General features: G+C 41.9%; 1 protein-coding gene across 7 annotated transcripts in view; it reads left to right on the top strand.

Annotated features, from left to right (window-relative positions):
* The first annotated feature begins 1,213 nt into the window (after positions 1-1,213).
* LOC121554746 (nuclear factor 1 B-type) overlaps positions 1,214-22,739 on the top strand; it is an 87,037-nt gene continuing 65,511 nt past the window's right edge. For 2 of the 7 annotated variants that reach the window (XM_041868483.2, XM_041868476.2), the window contains exons 1-2: positions 1,999-3,118; positions 5,886-6,417. In XM_041868483.2, coding sequence (XP_041724417.1) covers positions 3,089-3,118; positions 5,886-6,417 — 562 coding nt within the window. In that variant the 5' untranslated portion in view covers positions 1,999-3,088. Of the gene's footprint in view, positions 1,537-1,996; positions 3,119-5,885; positions 6,418-22,739 lie in introns of those variants that run through there. The other 5 variants (XM_041868478.2, XM_041868481.2, XM_041868482.2 and 2 more) reach the window with 5 other exon arrangements.

The following is a 22,739-nucleotide window of genomic DNA, read 5'->3' as shown; positions in this document are numbered from 1 at the left end:
TAGGCCATATTCACAATCTACAGTTCTGTTGGGCATTTGTAGCCTATTTATGGCGCATCCTCTGGAGCTATATTCACTTATCATTCATCAAACATGTTTAATTATAAAATATGTAACTACAATGGCAATGTATAAAACTAAATACAGAGTCTTTGGACTGTATAAACCCTGTCACAGTCCATTATCCATTGTCATTTGGAGTCACCCAAGTCTGAACCTCCCTACTGTATTGGTCCAGAGAAATTTGATGCAATGGCCTCCTCATATAGAATATCAAAGATTTCCATATTAATAAGGAAGTACTTCACCACGAGTAATTCTTTAAACCTAATTAGTTCAAATCAATAAAGGACAGTAGTCTTTACTGTTGGTAGCCTTTAGTACAATTAGCTAATTATTTGAAATTACAGTCTGTAAAAACCAAAACTTGTATACAGTTTTTGCCTATAATAATCATGATAATATGCTAATAATAATATTACTAGCAATTTTATAAGGATTATTATTAGTAGTATAGTAGTATCCCAGTATAGCCTGTAATATAGGCCTGATAATAATAGTGTATTATGATTATATGCCTAACGTGGATAATGACATTCTTTGGTTTTCCTTCTAACCACAGATAATTTAATGGGGTAATCTGCAGTTGATACATCCATTTTTGTAGGCTATATATAACTTAACGATTTGTACCCATTTATTCTTGAAGAATATAACTTATAAATGCCTCATGAGCTTAGTTCTACTGTCATACCCCATCAGAACTCAAAATATAAGCTTGTTTTACTGCAATGTTTGTAAACTAAATAAATGTAAACAAACACTACATGGCCTCAAAACATGGTTCAAACTGTTTTTATATTTTGTATCCATAACTCTGGCTATGAATTTGAGAGTGGTTACATTTATCCAGCCACATCCCTCAGCTTTCTACCGAGCTTTATTTTTGTTTCAACTGCTGTTTGCCACTTTACATTAACTCGTATCTATAAACCCTGAATAACCACAATTTCTGCCAGTCCAGCAGTTTGCAGCCTATCATGTATTGACATGCAAGTAAAAACCACAAACACTGAGTAGCGAACGGAAGTGAAGGGCCTACTGAGCGAAGTCCTGATGCCGCCGCCGCACTGACCAATGAGAGGCGAGAATCCAAGTTCTAGGTGCGGAGCTCTCTTTTGGCTGCGCAGAGCCGCACCGGGAGGCGGGCGGCAGTCAGACAGGGAAGGTGTAACCTGCCCAGTTACGAAAACTCAGCCTCTTCTGGATTGCGTTCAGCAATTGAACAACCCAAAACCAATAGAAAAGTAAGACTTGAAGAGAAAGGAATAAAAAAGCCGAGGTGCTCGGTGACTTGATTTTACGCGCCTTTCTGCCAAGAATTCTCTTCCGGTGTTGATTTTTTTGCAAGCACTAGCCTACAACAAGAAAAAGCCTGCAAAGCACAAAGTTGAACGTGAGAAATGTGAAGGCACCCGGCTTGTTTCACCCAGGTTCCAGGATCCCCCTTTAAAATCAATGCAATACAGTTCAATGGTACGTGAACGTGGATTATTATTGCTATGTGTCATTTTCAAATGTTACAACATTGTATTTTTCCTATTATTGACCTGCGCTTCACCACAACCCGGTCTGGTTGAGCGGGAATATAATTATGACAAGTGGACAAGACTATTAACAGATATACGATTGTTTATGTTTTTCTTTTTCTGGTTCGGGGGGGTCGGGTGGGGGGGACATTTGAGTCACATTAATGTGTTACATTGGTCGGAGGAGTTAGCGCCTAAAAGAGAATTTAACTTGGCAGACATCCTGCGTTAACCTACCCCGCCCCTCTGTTGGCAATGAACTACATTTGGAATGTGTGGAACAATTCTATAGGAGGTTACACATGCAATGCATTTGGCGCAATATAGTTTTCTGCAACCGCTTTTTGAGATAAAAAGAGCACAGCTGTAGGGATAATTGTTCCGATTTAGGCTCCACCATATTTACACCACTGATATAGTCCAATAATGAGCCGTGACTTCCATGAAAAGGAAAATGTTAACATGAATTTATGAAGACGATATTCCTTTCCGCGCTTTGCATTGAAAAACAGGCGTGCCATTGGCGAAGTACTCCAGACTACTTTTACGCATCATCGCTTTTTAGTCTCTCAGTCAGGATTAAAATAAAACATAGTTTACTATTTGTTTGACACGAAATTATAGTTTAGGCGACCTCAGGCATGCATATTACTGTGGACTTGAAGCGAAGCGTCAGTGCCGCGGTTAGTGTGAAATAGAGGATTGGACTCGTTGACAGGCCGTTCCTGTCCTCTGTTCCAGTAGTTCCTAAATGGTGAGTCTGGATCACTAGTCCAGACCTCATAGGTCGCAGCTATGTGTTGTCATGGTGGAAAACATTGTAGTCTCGTTTATGTGGTGGGTCATGCGTAAACTGGAATGACCTCAGGTGGGTCAAAGTTTTGGAAGCAGTCAACTGTTTACCCGGGGTAGGGGGCAGAGAAGAGAAATCGTTTTGTGCTGTGTTTTCTGAGCGAGACGAGAAGGTGGGCCGATGGCAATGGAATGCGTTTGTTGGAGGGGGAGGAGTATGACTATGTAATTAAGTGAGAAGAAAAATCTTACGGACTGATTTGTTAGTATCGCGCAGACCGAGGGTGTACGGGTCGATATTCTAGGCTATCAAGTTTGAAAAGAAGAGTGTGGGGATCCAAAATTCAGCGCTTTCTATACTTTACATAATGCTTTTATGAATGGACCTCTCACATTATAAAGCGCACGGTTCCAGAGTAGCGAGATTTATTTTAATTTGCACCGGCTCGGATTGAGATAGCCATAAAGACATTCAAAGTGCTTCTTTGTAAAAGCATAGCCTATCTGCCATATCGTCTCCATTTGAACTGAGACATGGGATTGTTTGGACTTCCACAATCTCACTGATGTTCTTGGATAAGACATTCTTTACGCGGATAACTTCTCCACAATATTGCATGGTGCTTTACGGACAAGGAAGAATGGCGCGATAAAGTGATCTTCAGAGAAATCAATCGAAGTACCTATTTTGTGTACACTGTTGGCTGATGATGTACTCTCCAATTTGTCTTACTCAGGTATAGCCTACGCAATGCTTTTAAGTTTTGATTTCTTATTATCGATTATGTGCCATGATTATTATATAGGCTATTGCGGCGTGATTGATTTAGTAGCTTAGTTACAAAATAATAACTTGCACTATGCCAGACGAATATTGATAAAACAATGCTTTGAAAATTGTCGTATATCTTATTCAACGTTAGCTTATATAATGCTTATATATTGTAGCAGGATGAAAAGTGTCTAAACGCATTGGTTTTGTGTAGATTTTGGTATTGATATGGTTTTCACCTGGTCTAATATGTGTGTTGATTTAAAGTGCATGAAATACTGTTTATAGTGTTATAGAATGACAAGTTCATTTTGAGTAAGAAAGAACATTTGTGTTACCAGTGAGAGAGAAAATAAGCCAAAAGAGTCTGTGCAGTACCCCCATGTGTATTGTAAATAAGCTAGCTCCAATGAGTGCGTAAAAGTCCTCTTTCAAAATGCCGTGAATCAGGCTATCGGATGATATTATACAAAATCTCAACTTCATTCCTTTGACCTGTGTTTGATGTGTAAACTAAAACACATAAACGGACTACTATTATTATATATATATTTTTTAGATTACCCCAAATTGGTTTTGGCCTGGTAATATTGGACAATACTTTTTTTTCATAGTGCGTTTCAGGAGAAAGTTTCACTCAGTTCGAGCTGCATGTGAGCCACTTGCAGTGAAGATGAAAACAGTGATAAGTGGTTGGACAGAGTATCATGGCTTTTGGCTGACTCAATTTGACTGTTTATATTTTCCTTGGCTAAAGTAAGGGATTGACTGAGATGTGGTTTAGTTTGTGCTTAAAGAGGATTGTGCTTTTATGGTCTCAACTAAAGTGCACTGCACACAGGCCCTTGCCAACTTATTTATCTTAAACATTTAACATTTTAGTCATTTAGTAGACACTCTTATCCAAACAGCACCACATGCAATTCCAAGGCTTACCTTAGAAATGTAGCATAGGCGTACCTTAATTTTTTGTGCAAACTAGGCTTACTTTCTTATATTAGAGAAGAAGTTAGGAGTTTATGAGCTGGAATTGGTTGCTGTATAAATGCAATTCATTATAATGGAGCAAATAGGACATGCAATGCCATTATGGTCACTTTGTAAGTAAAGCTCATTTATATCCTATATACCTTACTGTTACCCTATCGACATTTATGGTGAGGTAATGGCAATCTTATAAAAAACTAACTTCACTATTATAACAACTAATGTCTTGCTTAAAATGTCCTATCACTTTCACAGTTATTGACTAGAAAAAAGTAACAAAGACTCAAAAAACATTGTTTTTATCTCAAAGAAACTCACTTTCTAAAGAAAAAGGGCTATACAGTGAAAAATAACAGCATCAGTTCATACTTTGTTAAAAATTGGATGAGTTGTTATTGATGAAAGATTTTGCCTTCAGTGTGTTAGTTCAGCGCCCAAAGTCAAGTTTTGTTGGCACATTACAGTGCAGATCAACGATGTGGCTTTCTCATGAAAACACCAGCGGGTAGTTTAAGAGCATAGAGATAACTGGGATTGGATCTCTGTGGTTTTCCCAGAGCCCATCTGCCTTCTTACACAAAGAACAATATGTGGTTTAACTCTTCCAAGGCCATTGAATTTGACATGTTAATGACCTAAAAATTGTAATGGTAATGTTTTTGCTGTTTATTCAGCCCTAACAGCTACTAGAATATGAGATTGTTTTGATTATTTATGTTAAAATTGTAATAAAGCACTTTAGGTTGGCTATAGATTTGTCTAAACTTAAAAGTATTTGCAATATTTAATTATAATTGGGAAGTGTATTAATTAAGTCTGTACATAGAATCTGCAGGTTGTGCCAAGATGCCATTTTCATTGTCAACCTTGGTTAGATTTTGGAATGACTCTGAGTAAGTGCCATGCATCTATGAAAACACATTAAGGGACTTGGCGTGGGACCGCAAACATAGTCCCAAACCTATGTCAATAATGGCTCTAGGTTGAAGCGTACTATATGTTTTTTTCCCTACCTTCTACTCCTTGCCTTTGGAACATGGAAGGTGACTGTTTGTGTTGAAGGAAAGGGGGGGAGTTGAGGTTTCTCCTTTCTGCCCCTTCAGTTATGCAAACATTTTCCACTACACTCTAGTCCCCCCTTCCAGACTATCCTTTCTCCATTCCCAGTGAAGGGCAAGTACATGTTGGAATGTAGACGGTTTGATAAGAGAAATGCAAGTGTGAGAGGCGCTTGCTCCTTGTGCCAACAACCCAGCAGTCCTAGTCAGAGCATGCTCGGGGAAACAGGAACAGCACCTGACTACATTCTATTGTGGTGTTGGCGGTTGTAATAAACACAGTGGCGTCCTCATATCTTCATCAACCTAGATTGTTATTTCTCGGTTGTAATCCCAGCCGTATTGTAGATGGTAAAACAGCTTCTGAACAGATTTGTCCTATAAATTCTCAGACCAGATAGACTTGACTGTCTTATAGGAGTCAATATGTGACAGTCATGAAATTGTGGTTTGTCTCCAGTACATAATTGTTTAATTTTGTTGTTGTAATTTTACTGTATTGTAACCACAAAATGCCTAATGTCAACTGTATTCTGTCAGCCTTTTCCTGTAACAAGGTGAATGTGCATATGTTATATTTATATTTTGTTCAGGATGACTTCTGGCTGAACTTTTGCGAAAAAGGTCTCTTGACATGACTATGCCAACTAACTTCTCTTTATTTTCTGTCTTCCCCTTGCCTTTCAGGATGAATTTCATCCCTTCATCGAGGCACTTCTCCCTCACGTCCGTGCCATCGCCTACACGTGGTTCAACCTCCAGGCGAGGAAACGCAAGTACTTCAAGAAGCATGAGAAGCGGATGTCCAAGGACGAGGAGCGCGTGGTCAAGGACGAACTGCTCAGCGAGAAGCCCGAGATCAAGCAGAAGTGGGCCTCGAGGCTCCTCGCCAAGCTCCGCAAGGACATCCGCCAGGAGTACCGTGAGGACTTTGTGCTCAGCGTGACAGGCAAGAAGCACCCGTGCTGTGTCATCTCCAACCCTGACCAGAAGGGCAAGATCCGGCGGATCGACTGTTTGCGGCAGGCCGACAAGGTGTGGCGCTTGGACCTGGTCATGGTCATCCTGTTCAAAGGCATCCCGTTGGAAAGTACAGATGGAGAGCGCCTCATCAAGTCGCCGCATTGTACCAACCCAACACTTTGCGTCCAGCCGCATCACATAACCGTGTCGGTCAAGGAACTGGACTTGTTTCTAGCATACTATGTCCAGGACCAAGGTAGGTTTGCTTACTGTATGAATCACTGGTTGGGTGGGTGGAGTTTGGGGTTGACCAAGGTCAAGGGTCATATCCGCTGCCATTTTGGCAGCCTCATTGGCTGGTTGGAGTGTCTCAGCTATGGTGGCTTTAGAAGGAAGCTGGCCTGTCATCAATGTAGATGAACACTCTTGCAAACAGGCATGTTCCTTTAAAAAGAAAAGCAACCAGTAAAAAAAAACAACAACAACATGATATGCACACACAGACAATAGAAGACAAGATAGTATGTTGGATTGCTTTTCTCTTCTGATTGGTTTGATCGTTTTCCAAATACCGGTGCCTATTTTGTATGTGCTGTGCATGCTGTATTGTTTAGGCACACACAAGTTCTCTTTATAGAGACTTACTACATTATAGTGCTGACAACTTACAAGTACTGTAATTTAATAGTCTCTGAACAAGGAGAGAGGGTTTTACTCATGGACACAGATACAGTATGTGCTCACAAAATGGATTGTACATTTTTGGATCATTGAACATAATAGAAATTGAAACAAATAATTTGATGTGACTGTAATTAATTGATGGTTTTGAAAAAGGGATTTAGGCAAAAAGGGAAATTTGTACATTTTGATGGATGTACAGTATTTGCTATTTTTATCCTGACAAATGTTAATATCAGTCTTGATCTTTGATTGGATATTTAATCTAGTTGTTGTAACAAGGAGTTCCTGCACTAGATTTTTACTGATAAATGTGGTTTGGAGACAGATGTTAAATGAACAAATGTGTTACCTAAAATGTTGCATATAGTCAATTAATCAAATTGGCAAAATTGCTAAAATAGTTCATAAATAGATAACAATGGCAAACTATATACATTACATTTCATGATTTGTTGGGTAAGAAATTGCAAATGTATAGGACATTTAAAATTGAATGGAAACTTGTAATACAGAAATTCACGTAATGCCTATAAACTCAAAAGTGGTCATAGTATTTCTAGATGTTACGATAGAACGTGATCTTTATATTGTTGTAAGAAGAGGAAACTGACAAGAACCATCATTTTCTCAGACCAATACCGCACTGCGGATATATATTCTGGCAAATAGGGTTGTTTTGTTATTCAATCTCTTAGGTATTTGCCACTTTTAACTTTTCTTTACTACATTAACAACTATTCCCTCAACCTTTTGTAAAAAAAATTATAACAAGTGTGAATTTTAAAGTTATTTAAAACTACCTGTCTAAGCTGGGCCACAGTAAATGCTCCAACGATAACGCCAACACATGCAGTAAGGTACCCGTAATGCATTGGCTGTTGGAGAGGAAACGCAGACAGTCTAGCTAGCTCATTGTCATTGCCTCCATTTTGTGTTTGATAAGTGCCAGGGAAAGCAGAAGGCACAGCAGAGAGACAATAATGGTTGCCACTGGCACCATGGTTGGCATCAGACCCTCTTTTGTGTCTTTTGTAGGGTGCCGCTGATTCTCATGTCTAGTTTGCATCTGCCGCATTTGAACTGTTAACAAATGAACAGTATCAGACAGCACACCACAAAATGTCTCAAATATGGTCCACTTATATCATGTAAGTAATAAGAATTTACAAAGCACACTGCACACTACAGGTTGTGTTAATATAATTGGCTGATATTTAAAAAGAAAATGTGTCTGAATGTTGCATTTGCCACTTACAATGTGTATACATGCAGTTACCAAGTTGGGGAATCCTAGTATTTGAAAAGTATGTTTTTCAGTTATGAATATTTGTCCCAAGTGATGAAGAATACTCAGCTTTTCCCGTATTGGCAGCTTACCATATTTATTTTTAGAGTAACCTAGATACCACATATCGAGCCTTCATTTGCAGTAGGACGGACATTCTGTTCCCCATTTCTTTTGAATGAGACTTTCAGACGATTTTTTCAACAGTTTTTTAAAATGCTGCCGAGTATAGAGAAAAGGGCAGTCTTTGGCATGCCGTTACCAGTGCCCAGCTTTCTAGACAATGTAGCCACATTGTGGTAGCGTGCGGGGTGGGCGCCATTTTGTTTGCGGCGTGCCAGGCAGGCAGACAGGGAAAACGCCAGTGATGGTTGTTAGAGGTTCCGAGGTTGGCATCAAACCCTCTTTGTCTGCTTGCAGCGTGCCTTTGATTCGTTGGTTGGCATCCGCAATGCAGTGGGCACGCTGGAAAGTTTCTGACGGTGGCAGAATGGGAACCCCCATGCTTTTGTTCTTCTGCAACTGCATGAAACAAACAAACAAACACAAAGAAGAAACTGCCAAACTGATGCCCCGCTTCGACAGAGTATGGCGTTTCCGTTAATCGTTAGTAAAAAATGATGTCATACGTTTTTTCACCGTATTCCATTTGGACTTTAGTATTCTCCCTGGTGAATAATATATGTTTTTAAATATGTAGCTGCATTCAAATCTGTTAAAATAGTAACCCTCTTAAACTATTTGGTGCCAGCTGTTTCTTTTTGGCTTCTTATGTAATGTTTATGTAAATTGAGTTTGAGCTATACGTATTTATTAACTTTGCAGGGTTGATGCCCAAGAAAGGTCGCTGGCTCAGTGAGTGAGTTGGGGAATTTTAGAGAGGTTTCTCAACCCATTGTTGTCAGGCATAGACGCACTTAGCTGGTCAAAGTCTGCCCTAGCAGCACCCATGTGCATGCCCAGATGAATGCCAGCTGGAAGGGGGTGGGGGCAGGGTGTGGGGGTTGTGGGAGCCATTGTGCCAATCCTGCCAGTCTTTTTCAATGGAAACCCACTGGCATGGGATAATACCCTTCGCCATGTGCTGCTGCTAAAACTAGTAACCACCTTGGGTTCATCAAACATTTCTGGTTCGTATTGTAATTTATGATTTTTGGTACCATTTTGGATGTTTCGCATATCAAATTCCACTGCTAGAGGGAATATTTCTGATAATAACAAGCCTGATTAGATTTGCTTAAGTCATGTCAGGACATGGAGATAGGGCGTCTGTTCATTCAGATTCATTTCACAAGTCATCACTGTTTCACAAGCACAAGGTACCATTGTGCTTATCATATATGAACACTCAAGGATAGTGTAGACTGTAGACTTATTTGTCCAAATATTCAAATAAGAACGCACACCATTTACTCAACCCAAAGCTCTTTATTTCCATGAGATTTCGGATACATCTCTGGGTCCCTATAGTAGCTAAACAGTGATTGTGACGATTAAGGGAACATTTTGAGGAAGGATTTGGAAAAATCGTATTCCAATCCCAATGACAGATCCCTCAGTGGATTTAGTAGATTCTGTAGTATTTATTTAGGATTTATCCGACTTGGAATACCCTTTTTTTACACTTTGTGTTTGCTCTGTTCTAGGCTAAGAGGAACACTATTGTTGAAATATACTCAGAGCCTCAAAAGACCAGTTATTTAATATGAATTAAGTGCCTCTTATACATGATGGGGCTGTCTGAGTGCTTCTCTTTTAGATAGCTGACTGAGGTCCCCTCCAATGTTTTTCCCCACTAATGAGTACTGTGAAAGAGAACTGATGTCTATAAACTGGTGTCCCAAAGTTGTTCATTTGTCTGATTTTGCTTTGAATTTAGATAATTTTTATGTTCAAATGTCAGAATTATTTTCTTGTAGATTTTTTAACAAATTCATTAAACTTTTAAGAAGATCAGTGATCTCCGAGTCCATGATGAAGAAAAAAAACTGCATAACTCATAGCCAGTGAAAGAAAAGGCTTGGTTGATCCACAGTAGGATCCCATGATGTCAAGGATCAAGTCCCTTCCCCTTTATCCTAGTGCTGAAAGTTAACATGGTCATAAAAACATAGTCATATTTTTACTTCTCTAAACCTTCCCCCATTTCATTTTTCAAGCTTTTTTTTGACAGTCCTGATAGGTCCTGGATCCGGATGGATTACCCTCTTATACGGTTTGCCATGTTAAAACGGCGGCTCTGTTTTACGATAGCCAGACATGGAATGGAACGCCTTGACCTCAGCTAAGAGATGTGGCGGGGTGTCCTCTGATGTTTAATTGCGCAAAACAGATCTGTGAAAACACGGTTGGCCCCAAAGCGCGTAAGTGGAGTAGGGGGCTTTTGGCCTAAGGGGGTGATGGGGGACTACCTGCAAAGCCCCTCCCCCCTCGTTGAACCCAACAATTGGGGTCAGCCGTCGTGCTTCCCAGACCACCAGTGGTCCCCTGATAACCATTTGTCAGTCTGCGCCCCTCCCCCTGTCCCCCTGTCCGTCTGTTAGGTTTTCGAATCAGTGAGTGGGAGAGGCAGCAGAAGATCTGCTCCCTCCGAGGTTGGCGTGGTGTCAATGTTGGTCGGTTGTCTTCTCTGGTCATTGGCCGGCTGGTTGCGCTGCACTGCGTGGGGTAGCGCTTTGAGCTGTGTGCCCCTCGTTTTCCAGCTGGCTGCATTTGAGGCATGGTCAGGGGCAGTGAGTTTGACCTCTGGACCTCCGGGTCACAGCGGAGGTCTGTGGCTAAGCACTACATCCCTACTGCCCCCTCTCCCCCTCCCCCTCCCCCCTTTTCCCTTCCTCCTCCTTTCTCCTCCTCTGCCACCAAGAGTTGCGGCACACTGCCCAGCCCTCTCTGACTGACTCTCCATCAAGTCACCCCCAGACTCATGTGACAGCTGCCTCAGGCCCAGGGCTCATAGCCAGAGAAGGATGGCTGGGAGGATGCCAGTAGTGGGAAACTAAATCATTGCAGACCCACAGTGTTAAAGACACCACTATTCCATGTTTTTGTTGTTGTTTTGTGGTTAGGATGACAAAGAGCTATTTTGTTAGCACAGTACAGTAGTCCACTTATTGTTTCCAGAGTCTCTGTCGGTGGAGTCAATAGAAGCATGGTTGACGTTTGGATTAAACTTGATGTACAGGACAAATTCACTATATTGAACGTGAAGAGGGATGGTTTGTTCACATTTAAAATAGGTTTTTAAAGTGGAAATTATACAACAATAAAATAATTAATAGTTCCAATGTAACAGAGAAGACTTCATCCTGAATTTTGCTAAGACATTTGGTGAAGGCTTTGTTTAGTGTGAACCACACAACCCTGTGCTGCTCAGCTCTGGCTCATCTCATCAGTATGCTGTTGGGCCTGCGGTGAATATCTCACTCGGAGCCATAACCTATCGAACACATTCTCCCAGTCTAATCCACTTAGAACAAGTCCCTCCCAGCTCGGCTGCCCACTTTATTGATTTCCTCTTCCTGTTAAACATCCCTCCCCCTTATCTCTCTTCTCTCTGCTACTCCACTATTCTACCCTGTTGCTGTGAAAATGATGTGGTCTTACTTTCAGCTACATTTAGTGTTGGTAAAGCTCTCTCTCTTCTTTCTTTCTTTCTTTCTTTCTTTCTTTCTTTCTTTCTTTCTTTCTTTCTTTCTTTCTTTCTTTCTTTCTTTCTTTCTTTCTTTCTTTCTTTCTTTCTTTCTTTCTTTCTTTCTTTCTTTCTTTCTTTCTTTATTTATTTTCTCCCTTGTTTATGATCTTACGCCAACCCTGGTGCTCTGAAACCAGGTTTTTACATCTCAGTATCAGCCGCATGTCACTAGCAGCAGGGTTTTGCTCCGGCAAATATCTCAAGGCTTAAACAGCCCATGTTACCTCCTTAGCCCTCTTTTGTGTGCACCGTGTACATAAATCTCCATGGAAACAAGACAACTCCATGTAGAGGTCACAGCCCTATGCGGATGCCTGCTTCTTAGCCAACTTCATCACTCCTTTTCACTCTCCAAAACGAATCCCAAAATGTGGCCTGTAACTGAAATGAGAAATGTGGAACTCCTTTAGCACCTCTTTGGGCCTTTTGTTGTACTTTTGATCAATGTAACAGTGCAGGTGAAGACAGGAGTCTGATTGAGAAAGGAGTTCAGAATGTCTTATAGAAGTTGACACAGTTTGTAGGCTACATATGTATATTTTTCTCTGGGTTCCAATAGCAGTCAGCTCATAGAAATAGAATTAGAACATTATTATATTTATGTACTATATTATACACTCAAGCAGTGTTGCAGTTCGTGACACAAACCGGTGTGCCTGGCACCTACTACCATACCCCGTTCAAAGGCACTTAAATATTTTGTCACTGAATGGCACACATACACAATCCATGTTTCAATTGCCTCAAGGCTTAAAAATCCTTCTTTAACCTGTCTCCTCCCCTTCATCTACACTGATTGAAGTGGATTTAACAAGTGACATCAATAAGGGATCATAGCGTTCACTTGGATTCACCTAGTCAGTCTATGTCATGTTTTGTACACTCAGTGTATATAGTATATCCTTATGGTTAAGCTCCATCAGAGTTTCCCAGGCTTTGTGAAGATAGCCGAATACATTTCAACACCCCCTGACACCACTTGACAGGAGGGCTAGTGCCGCCCCCTCCTCCTAGCTAGTCCCTGTCCCATCCACCAGCCCTCCCAAATGAAGACAAATGGGTACATTGACCCCCTGTCCCAAACTGTACATTGTACACTACCTCACTGTCCTGGCTTACAAAGACCCTGCTGCTGCCACAACTATTACCATCCACGGCTGCTGTCTGCTCTACTCTGCTCTGCTCTACTCTATTCTACTATATTCTGCTCTACTCTATTCTGCTCTACTCTATTCTGCTCTATTCTGCTCTACTCTATTCTACTATATTCTGCTCTACTCTATTCTGCTCTACTCTATTCTGCTTTATTCTGCTCTACTCTATTCTGCTCTACTCTGCACTACTCTATTCTGGTCTACTCTATTCTGCTCTACTCTGCACTACTCTATTCTGCTCTACTCTATTCTGCTCTACTCTATTATGCTCTACTCTATTCTGCTCTATTCTACTCTGCTCTACTCTATTCTGCTCTACTCTACTCTGCTGTGCTCTACTCTACTCTACTCTACTCTATTCTGCTCTACGCTACTCTACTCTATCTCCCTCTTTCCTCCTCTCCTCTTTTCCTCTTTCCTCCTCTCCTCTCTTCAACCTGCCAGTCTGCCTGCCTACCATGCCTTATCTGACAGCTGTGATTATGGATTTGAGCCAAAGAGAGAGAGAGAGAGAAATAGAGTAAAAGATCAGAGGGGAAAGACAGAGGAGGATGAAAGGAGAGAAGGAGCTATGTAGACAAACATTTAGAAGCAGAGAGAAAAAGTATATCATAGAATACTGGCCAGATAGAGCTTAATATTCTGATACAGAGAGCGATAGAAGCATGGAAGAAGCATTCCTTCAATGTAAACTGTGCCTTTCAGATCGAGAGCGTGCAAAACCAATGTGCGATCTTTATCAAGTGAAATAATAACCGCCAAGGGAAAAAATAAAGGGGTGGTGGTGGAGATGGGGGGGCAGGAAGGGCCAGACAATCGGGGGAGGTTGCCAGGGAGACGGGAACTTCTCCGTACCCCTCCTGCTTTCCCCATCAGACTCTTTTCATTTGGGACAGGCCCGATCAGAGGTCTAGAGTGATGGTAGTCTCTTCTTTTGTCTGCATGTACAGGACCCCCGTCATTGTATAAGAGTTGCCAGGTTTAGGACGGATAATGAAAAGGGAAGCCATTACAGTGTTTGTGTGTGTGCATGTTTGTGTGTGAGTGTGTCTCTGCTTGTGAGCGAGCGTGTGCCTGGTTGTGTGTGTGCTTGCGTGCGTGTGTTTGTGTGTTGGGGTAAGCGTATACTGCATGTTGTTTGTAGGGTGAATCCCCAGTGGAATGCTGGATAATGTCGTCCCTTGGGTCAAAGAAAGGATATGGCATCTGGGGCTTGGGAATCGGTGTTTGGTATCAGTTAGCGCCCCATTGAGTTGTCAAATTCTGTAGAGGCCCACTGCTCCTCCCTCACATATGTCTGTGGCACTAAAACCACTCTCCTGACATTAAGATTGAACTAAAACCACTCTCCTGACATTAAGATTGAACTAAAACCACTCTCCTGACATTAAGATTGAACTAAAACCACTCTCCTGACATTAAGATTGAACTAAAACCACTCTCCTGACATTGAGATTGAACTAAAACCACTCTCCTGACATTAAGATTGAACTAAAACCACTCTCCTGACATTAAGATTGAACTAAAACCACTCTCCTGACATTAAAATTGAACTAAAACCACTCTCCTGACATTAAGATTGAACTAAAACCACTCTCCTGACATTAAGTTTGAACTAAAACCACTCTCCTGACATTAAGATTGAACTAAAACCACTCTGATATTAGGATTTAAGAACAAATTCAGCACAGAGGTGTAGCTGAGTATTTTGACCGGTGCGATTACCCAACATCCCAACGCTATTCACACCATTAGAAGTGTAATTTAAAGCAGTAAGACGAGACAAAACTGTTAACAAATCGTATTGTGTGTAAAATGCGGCCATGACGTATATTGCCACATGTTTTCCGTTGACCTGCTCTTTTTCAAAACGAATCAGCAAGAAATCGGGGTACAAAATTCATACGTTAAAGCCATGGTGATTTACTAAAGCTCAGTGCTTCTGCTGACATGACTCAAAAAGACAAAAATATTCATGATATTCAAAAAATGTGTTCTACATGATTGAAAAGATGAATAAATCAAAAAGATATTTGATTTTCTATGATTGGGAAGCAGATTTCCCTGAATCTAGCCGTGTTCTAGCCGCATGTGGACATCCTGTAGGGTGGAAAAAGCAGAAATTGAATCCCAAATCAGTGTAACGACAGATGTCAGAGTATGTCTGGACAGCTCCTTTCCCCCTGTGATAATCATATCCTGTTTTCACACAGCGAGGGACACACATACAACCCCCCCAAATACGAGAGACAGAGATTTTCCAGTTGGTAGTTCAGCCTACAGGAAGAGGGAGATTGGAGCAGAGGAGGGAGATATTCAAAAAGTTACCAAGTATTCAGATGGTTTATTTGACGAAAACATCTATTTAAAGTGTAACCAAGAATACATACATGAAGTCAGGCATGCAATACATGAGAAGATATGCGAGGACCAACATTTGAGTCAAATAAACATAAGAAAAAAATAACATCTGATCTGGTCATTAGATTTAAGTTCAGCCTAAACATACACTTTTGCCTCCTCCACCACATGAGCCGAGTATGTTTACATGCACACTAATAATTCGATATTAAACTGATTATGGCAGTAGGCCGAGTATGGCATTAGTCATGTAAACACCTTACTCTGATTATCTTAATCGGCGTAAGGTCATTATTGGAGTAAGCATATGCAGATTAAAACACCTGGATTTCTTAGCAATCTTTCAAACTATTAGGACAAGTAAACACCTTAATCAGAGTTCCAGCTGCATATTTGATCTGCGCATCTGCTAGCACCCGCAGCGCAAGCCTCCTCTTTTCCGCGACTGAAAGTATGCATCTTAGAAATAGTTTTCACATACAAACTACTACATGACCAAAGGTATGTGGACACCTGCTCGTCGAACATCTCATTCCAAAATCATGGGCATTAATATGGAGTTGGTCCCCCCTTTGCTGCCATAACAGTCGGCGTTCCAATTCATCCCAAAGGTCTGCGATGGGGTTGAGGTCAGGGCTCTGTGCAGGCCAGTCAAGTTCTTCCACACTGATCTCAACAAACCATTTCTGTATGGACCTCGCTTTGTGCACGGGGGCATTGTCATGCTGAAAAATTGACTTCCCTCTTCCCTGCCTTGGCTGGGCTTTTCCCCTGTCATGGGATTCCATCAGTTTTTTGGTGAAGACTCTGCTGACCTGGAGAAATACCTACACACATGCGCAAATGTGTATGCACGCACACACTTGTGTGTTTGGGGGAGTCTATTGAACCAATCGAGTGTTTGTTCGAAGAGTCTGGCATTTTTTTTGTGTCGTCCTGTTCAGCAGGAGAATCTATTCCTCTATTGGATTAGGCATAAATGTCCCCAAGACTAGCGTTAACCATGCAAATTACACTGAACTTAAATTGAAGGAGATGCTGTTGGAGGTCAAACAGTTGGGTTCTTATCAGCAGGCTAACTCAAGGTGCCAACCTGGCCAGTCTAATAGCATTCATTAACCCTTCAATGGCTGGTGAATGCTACAGTAATAGCCTGAGTTATAGCATCAATGACAAACATGGAGCTTCATTGAAGTGGAATTTTCCCAATCTGATGGCCAAGTTGATCTATATCTCAAAACTGTCAGAGTAGAGATCAATCATTTTGCGATGTCATGGTAAATGGTTAGACATGGTTTGTGTTGATTTGTTGGGTCTGCAGTATGACCTCGGGATCACATAGAAGAAGAGAGTGAGTCGAGGCAATTCCCTGCCATTTCTCCCAGAGACTATGCATATGATATAACCCTCTGAGCTAAAGCCTATGCATCAACTCGGGGAGCTAACACAAGTCTTCAAGTCTCAGGCATGTTTACTCATCCCACAAGCATATGTGCTCCACCAAACCACCACTGTTATGATGGAATATAAGACAGATAAAGCCACAAAAAGGGCAGTTATGACAAATGGCAACAGCTGTTCAAACTAATCTCTCTGTAGCTTTCACAAATGGGGCCCAATTAACAATGGGCCACTGTGGGGCCCTAATCCACGCTGCAGCCATTCTGCACTGCAGTCTGCAGCCACCTTCTGGCCGGGGAGCCTCTATGCCCCACCTGTTGAGTTCCATGGACTGGACTGGAGGATGTGGGAGCCAACCTTGGCTTCAGAGTTGGGGGACTTTAGCCTGCTAAACTTAAGCCTAGGGATTAACGTGGGGAGCTAATACAAGTTGCTGTGTTCAATTTCTGTGGATAGGAATGTGAATGAGTGCTCCCCTTACAGTTTTGTACTGGGGTTGATAGAAGTTTCATTTCAGGGTAACATTTCCAGTAGTTCTACAACGATAAACTGATGCTTTCTCCGGACTTCAGACAACATTGTGTAAAATATCCAACCTCCAACCCCCTTCTGAAACTGTTAGCCTATCACAATGTCCCTAGACACCCCTGAGTGTTCACATACAGCATGTTTCCACCAGGCCACTGGGAGTACTGTTGTCGGAAAATATCTTGTTTGGATGGAAACCGTTGGATCTACTCTTAACTTACAATAATGGCTCTTGTCATAAAATGCATTGTCCTTTCTTCTTAAATATGACTCAGTCTGCGTTGGTGTTGGTCAATCCTTATTACTAGGCATATGGTTGCAACCTGTTTCTTTTCCAACTCAACTCCGGTTGCAGCACATTCTCCATTTTATGATTACACACCACTTTACTCTTATTTCTATTAATCATCAGTCCATTGAAATACAGAGAAACTATTTAATTATCCACAGTTACGCATGTCTGCTTTGTCCCAGTTGGTGGTCTCTCCGTCATCATCCAAGAGAAAGCCAACAAGCAGAAGCTTGAAAACTTGGCACTGTCTGAGGACCGGGGTAAGTGCAGACCTCGCTCTCCGCCCTTCCAAATGACACATAGAGTAACTGGTGGAATGTCAATGAAATGAATGAAATGAAATGGAAAGAGCTGGAAAGAAATGAAATGAAAATGGGTTTTGGGTGTGAGGCCCAGCACTGGCAGAGGGTTTCAAGGGCAGTGCCACCTAGTATGAATGGGGACAACCACTAGAGAAAAGAAATGTGACTTTTTTCACTCCAAGAATAATTAACCACGTCCATGCAGCCCTTCTGGTCATGGCGCTTAGCCCCGTTGGACAAAGCCACCAGTCACAGTAGCAGGCTAGCAGCAACATCCCATTTCTACAGTGGAGACAGATAAGGAGAGGGGGTAAAGGAAGGAGGAGGGTGCAAGGCAGTTTCAGCTAGCTAGCTACTGTATGATGAAAGTATAGTGTGGAGAGAAGAGACTGTACAACTTGAAGAACATTCTTTTAGTATTGCACTGCAATAATGTAGATTCAAATCATGTTCTCAAAACCTTGCTTAAGGTGAAAAAAATGCTCAAATTCATTTCTTGCTGAGTGGGACCAATGTGTTAGTCAATTTAAGATTGTTTGATTTAATAATGTTGACAGAGGGATATACAGAAAGAGATACAGAGTTTACAGTATGAAAGCACACGGATGTGTGTGAGTTCCCCAAGAGAGTTTATAGTTAGCTGGGCCACTGGTTTTGCTGGAGGGTGGAGGGGGGGTTAGTGGCTGAACATCATAAATCTCCGGAGATGGTATACTGTAGGTATCAAAGCATACCGGGACTGAGAGGTGCAAGATGGATACATGATGGAAAGAGCACCCTGGCTGGTTAGATATATGTTTATATATAGGGAGGGACTCAACTCCGACTGAGAGTTCAGAGCAGGACACGAGAGACATATGTTCCATATCACATGCGCTCTGTCACGTACACCACACGTCACCGTGTTATAGGGATAAAGGTGAACCGTCTGAACACGGATACATGGCATGTAGACGTACTGTACTGTAAACTCACAGACACTGGTTCTTCATGCATTTTACTGTAGCTTGTGCAATGTGGGCTTGAAAGTGCATGTCATGTCTATGGAAAGGGAACCGATTTGATATCTGCTTTGATGTCGTATTGATAACTCGTTGAACTTATTTGTTGTGGTGAATATAATATTTAGTAAAATCAAAAAGCACTTTATCTCATCACCTTTTCAGTGTTAGAACTGGTATAGGAGAAAATCCATGAAACAATGCTTGATCCATATAATGATAATTGTAGTTATCAGCGATCAGCATATTCTCAGCCCTGAGACATGAAAGAGAAGAAAGCCCCTTTGACAGAGATTTGCTCGCCAGTTTTTGCGCTGATCTTTAAGAAAAGACTTAGTGTTGCCACTAGACCAGAACCCCAGAAGCCCCCCCCCCTCCTCTTCCTCACTCCTACCGTCTATATGTCTTTATACTCGGGCAGCTAGGGGGGGAGGGAGTCGGTGTGTGTGTGTATTGTAGGGGTGCGACAGTGTGTGTATCTGCGGGTGTGTGTGTATAATCGGAGGGTGCTACGGTGTGTGTGTGTATTGTAGGGGTGCGACAGTGTGTGTATTGTAGGGTGTGTGTGTATAATCGGAGGGTGCTACGGTGTGTGTATCTGTGTGTATATTGTCGGGGTGACTCCGTCCCATGCTCTGACGGGCGGCGGGCCCTGCGCAGGGCTGAAAAGAGGGAGCCGTCACCTGCCAGACTAGAGGAATGTTAATGCCGTGGCCCTGGTAATGGGATTTAGTACACACCGTCTATGAGGAGGGGATCAGGATCTCCCTCTTATTGTTCCCCACTCAGGACCCCTCAATAAAAGACTTGTCTGTGTTTATACAACCACTCACGTCTCAATAAAGACTGTTTACAATGCGTGTGTGTGTGTGTGTGTGTGTGTGTGTGAGTGAGAGAGAGTGTTTGTGTGTGTGCGTTTGTAGGTGGGGGTGTCTTTGTGAATCTGCTCACGTGTGTTTAAGACAGAGAAAGTGGGAGAGAGTGTGTGGGTCTGTCTTTATCTCTATGGGAAAGGTCTTTATGTAAGGGTTTGATGGTAGCTAGTTAATATCCTCTGGGTTATTTACAGGTAACTGCCAAAATAATGGAAACGCTTGAGTAAATGAGGGATACAAAGTATATTGAAAGCAGGTGCTTCCACAAACGTGCGCTTCCTGAGTTAAACAATTAAAACATCCCATCCATACTTAGGGTCATGTATAAAAATGCCCAGTTGCCCATTATTCTGGCTACCATGGCTAGAAGAAGAGATCTCTTTGAAAGAGGGGTCTCAAAGGAGCATAGTAGTTTTAAAGGGGTGTGTGTGTGTCTTAGTCACCAGATCTCAACCCAACTAAACACTTATGGGAGATTCTGAAGTGGTGCCTGAGACAGCGCTTTCGACCACCATCATCACCAAATGATGGAATTTCTCATTGAAGAATGGTGTTGCATCCCTCCAATAGAGTTCCAGACACTTGTAGAACCTATGCTCATGGTGACCCAATGCCCGATTAAGACACTATGTTGGTGTTTCCTTTATTTTGGCAGTTACCAGGTCTATTGTCTATCTAGGTCAGTGGGTTACTTTGTATGTAGGTGTGTCATATTCCTTGAGCATGTAAATCCCACACTCATTATTTTGCACCTAATTATGCTAATGCTAAGCTCTAGCTAAGTATTGCAATTAAGTTCAAATTGTGATTAGCTGCCTCCGGACACCTAAGAAAACTTTGTAGGTATCCAGAAATATACTGGGAATTTGTAATTTGGGTGATCTGTGCTTTTTACTCAACCCTTTGAAAACGTTGTTTTTGGAACTCCCAACTTAAGTTTCAGGGATTTAATGTTTGTTATAAAACATCCACATCTATTTGAAGGTCAGAAGTAAGATGGGACACTGTTTTTAGGGCGGAACGAAGAGTATGTTAACTGGTACCATTATGGGAGGTTATGGCTCTGTGTTTGAGTCTGGGGCAAGAAGCAGAATCAAGCCTCGCCTCCCCTGACATACTTGTTCCCCTCGCTCCCCTTTTCTGGGCCTCCCTCGTTATTTCCACTAAGCGATGGCTTGAGCTGGTTAAATGTCTCTCCGCTGAAGTGACCTAAATTCCTTCGTATTCACCTCAGAAGACCCCTGCCTCAGCAACCAACCCTGCTTTTTCCCTCTTCCTATGTGAGCTTGGCTCAAAGCTAATGTATGGTTTGTCTGTGTATAAATGTTCCTTCCTGTACATAAGGAAACCATGCTAAGAAAACCACCCCACCCCTCTCCCCTCTGATCGTTCCTCCGAACGGAGCTAGCTGCACAAACAATAATAGAGGTCTTTTTTTATGCTTTTGGCAGGGTGACTTGTTGTGGTTAGATAAACAGTTATTTAATTGTTTAATCTGTGTTAAAACGAGGCGTTTGGAACAATTACCTCGTGTGGGTTTCCCAACAGCTGTTCTGTAGCTTTTTTAAAAAACATGTTTCCCAAATAGAGAGCGCTTTTACTTTTAAGGGTTCACCTCTCTAGGTGAGTGAAAATAAAATAAAGCTTTATGGAAACTGAAACTGTCCTTGTCCTGATGAGCAAGTCTGGTCAGTATTCACATTCCTTTAGAAAGCATGTCAGGATTAACTTTCTTCTAGTGATAGTATTCCTTATGTTGTTTTCAACCAGTTTGAACCAGTTTTCAAAGTAGTATAGGATCAGCAAAAATGACATTTCAACACTTCGCACCAAGAGACCTTCTCTTTAGCACACATCTCAAAGTTGCTGGCTTGGTTGTAGTCTACTATGTATAATGCAGAGAGTGAATGCAAGTGATCGTGGACATAATTTCCTCTCTTTCCTTGCCTGCCAGCTGTGTGCTATTGCATAAACAATGGTCTGCATAGCCACCTTTGGGCTAGCAGAGCTGTTCGTGGGTTTGAACCCACTCCAAGCAGATGTTGTTGGAACTGGCCCCGGAGCCATACATAGGAGCCAACCAGTGACTTCGGCTTCAGGAGGAGTTCAGTCATTGGAGGAGAGCACTTTGTGAATGCTATTTTGTACCATATAAGGGAACTCCAAAAATATATGCATGCACGCACGCACACACACATACGTTCCAGAATTCAGAATAAATTACCAGAAACAATTACTACAAATACAGTCTGCGTCTGTGACAACTAGGCCAGACGTCTGCGAGTGGGTGTGTGTGCGTGTGTGTGTGCGTGCTTGTACGTATGTCCCTTTGGTTTAGTATTCATAATGAGGTGTTGTGTAACATGGACTCTATCTCCTGCGCTCTCCTCACTAACCACCTGTGTAAACATGGGTGGTATTACAAAACGAACGGTTCCAGGGAAAGACACTTCCCTTTCCGGGCCTGTTGTCAGAATGAGATCAGTGAATGCCTCGCTTTCTCTCTTCTCTCGTTCTATCTCTCTCTCCCTCTTTCTCTCTTTCTCTCATTTTCTTTCTCCTTATAGAGTAGAACAATGTGGCCACTTGATGAAGTCCCTATAGGAGATAGTAGACTAACGTCAGTAGTTAGTTACCTGAACCTTCTCTGTAGTTGGAGTGTACTAGCGTGTGTAGATTACACATGGGGCATTGAGAGGGGTGGTTTCCTTTAGTTCAGGATGACTGCCAGAGTATGACTTGACGTTCTGGTAGGGTCGGGGTCAAATGGTGTATTGAACAAGCCCTCGGACCCTCACTCTCTCAATTAAAGTTTGAGGCAAGACAACAGCGAATCAAACACAACTCTTAAAGTGCTGGGTAGTACAGTACTATCCAAGTCTCTAACAAGTCTCTAACTGTACAAGAAAGTAACTATTTCATTTATTCACACCTTTCTAGTAAAAGGACAGAATGCACCTCAGTATTTCTGCAGTACAGTTCACACATGGTTTGTGGGGAACAA

Source organism: Coregonus clupeaformis, chromosome 39 (genome assembly GCF_020615455.1).
Source record: "Coregonus clupeaformis isolate EN_2021a chromosome 39, ASM2061545v1, whole genome shotgun sequence".
In the NCBI taxonomy this organism is placed as follows: Eukaryota; Metazoa; Chordata; class Actinopteri; order Salmoniformes; family Salmonidae; genus Coregonus; species Coregonus clupeaformis.
Note: the sequence above shows the minus strand (reverse complement) of the source record. Positions and strands in the feature narration are given on the sequence as shown.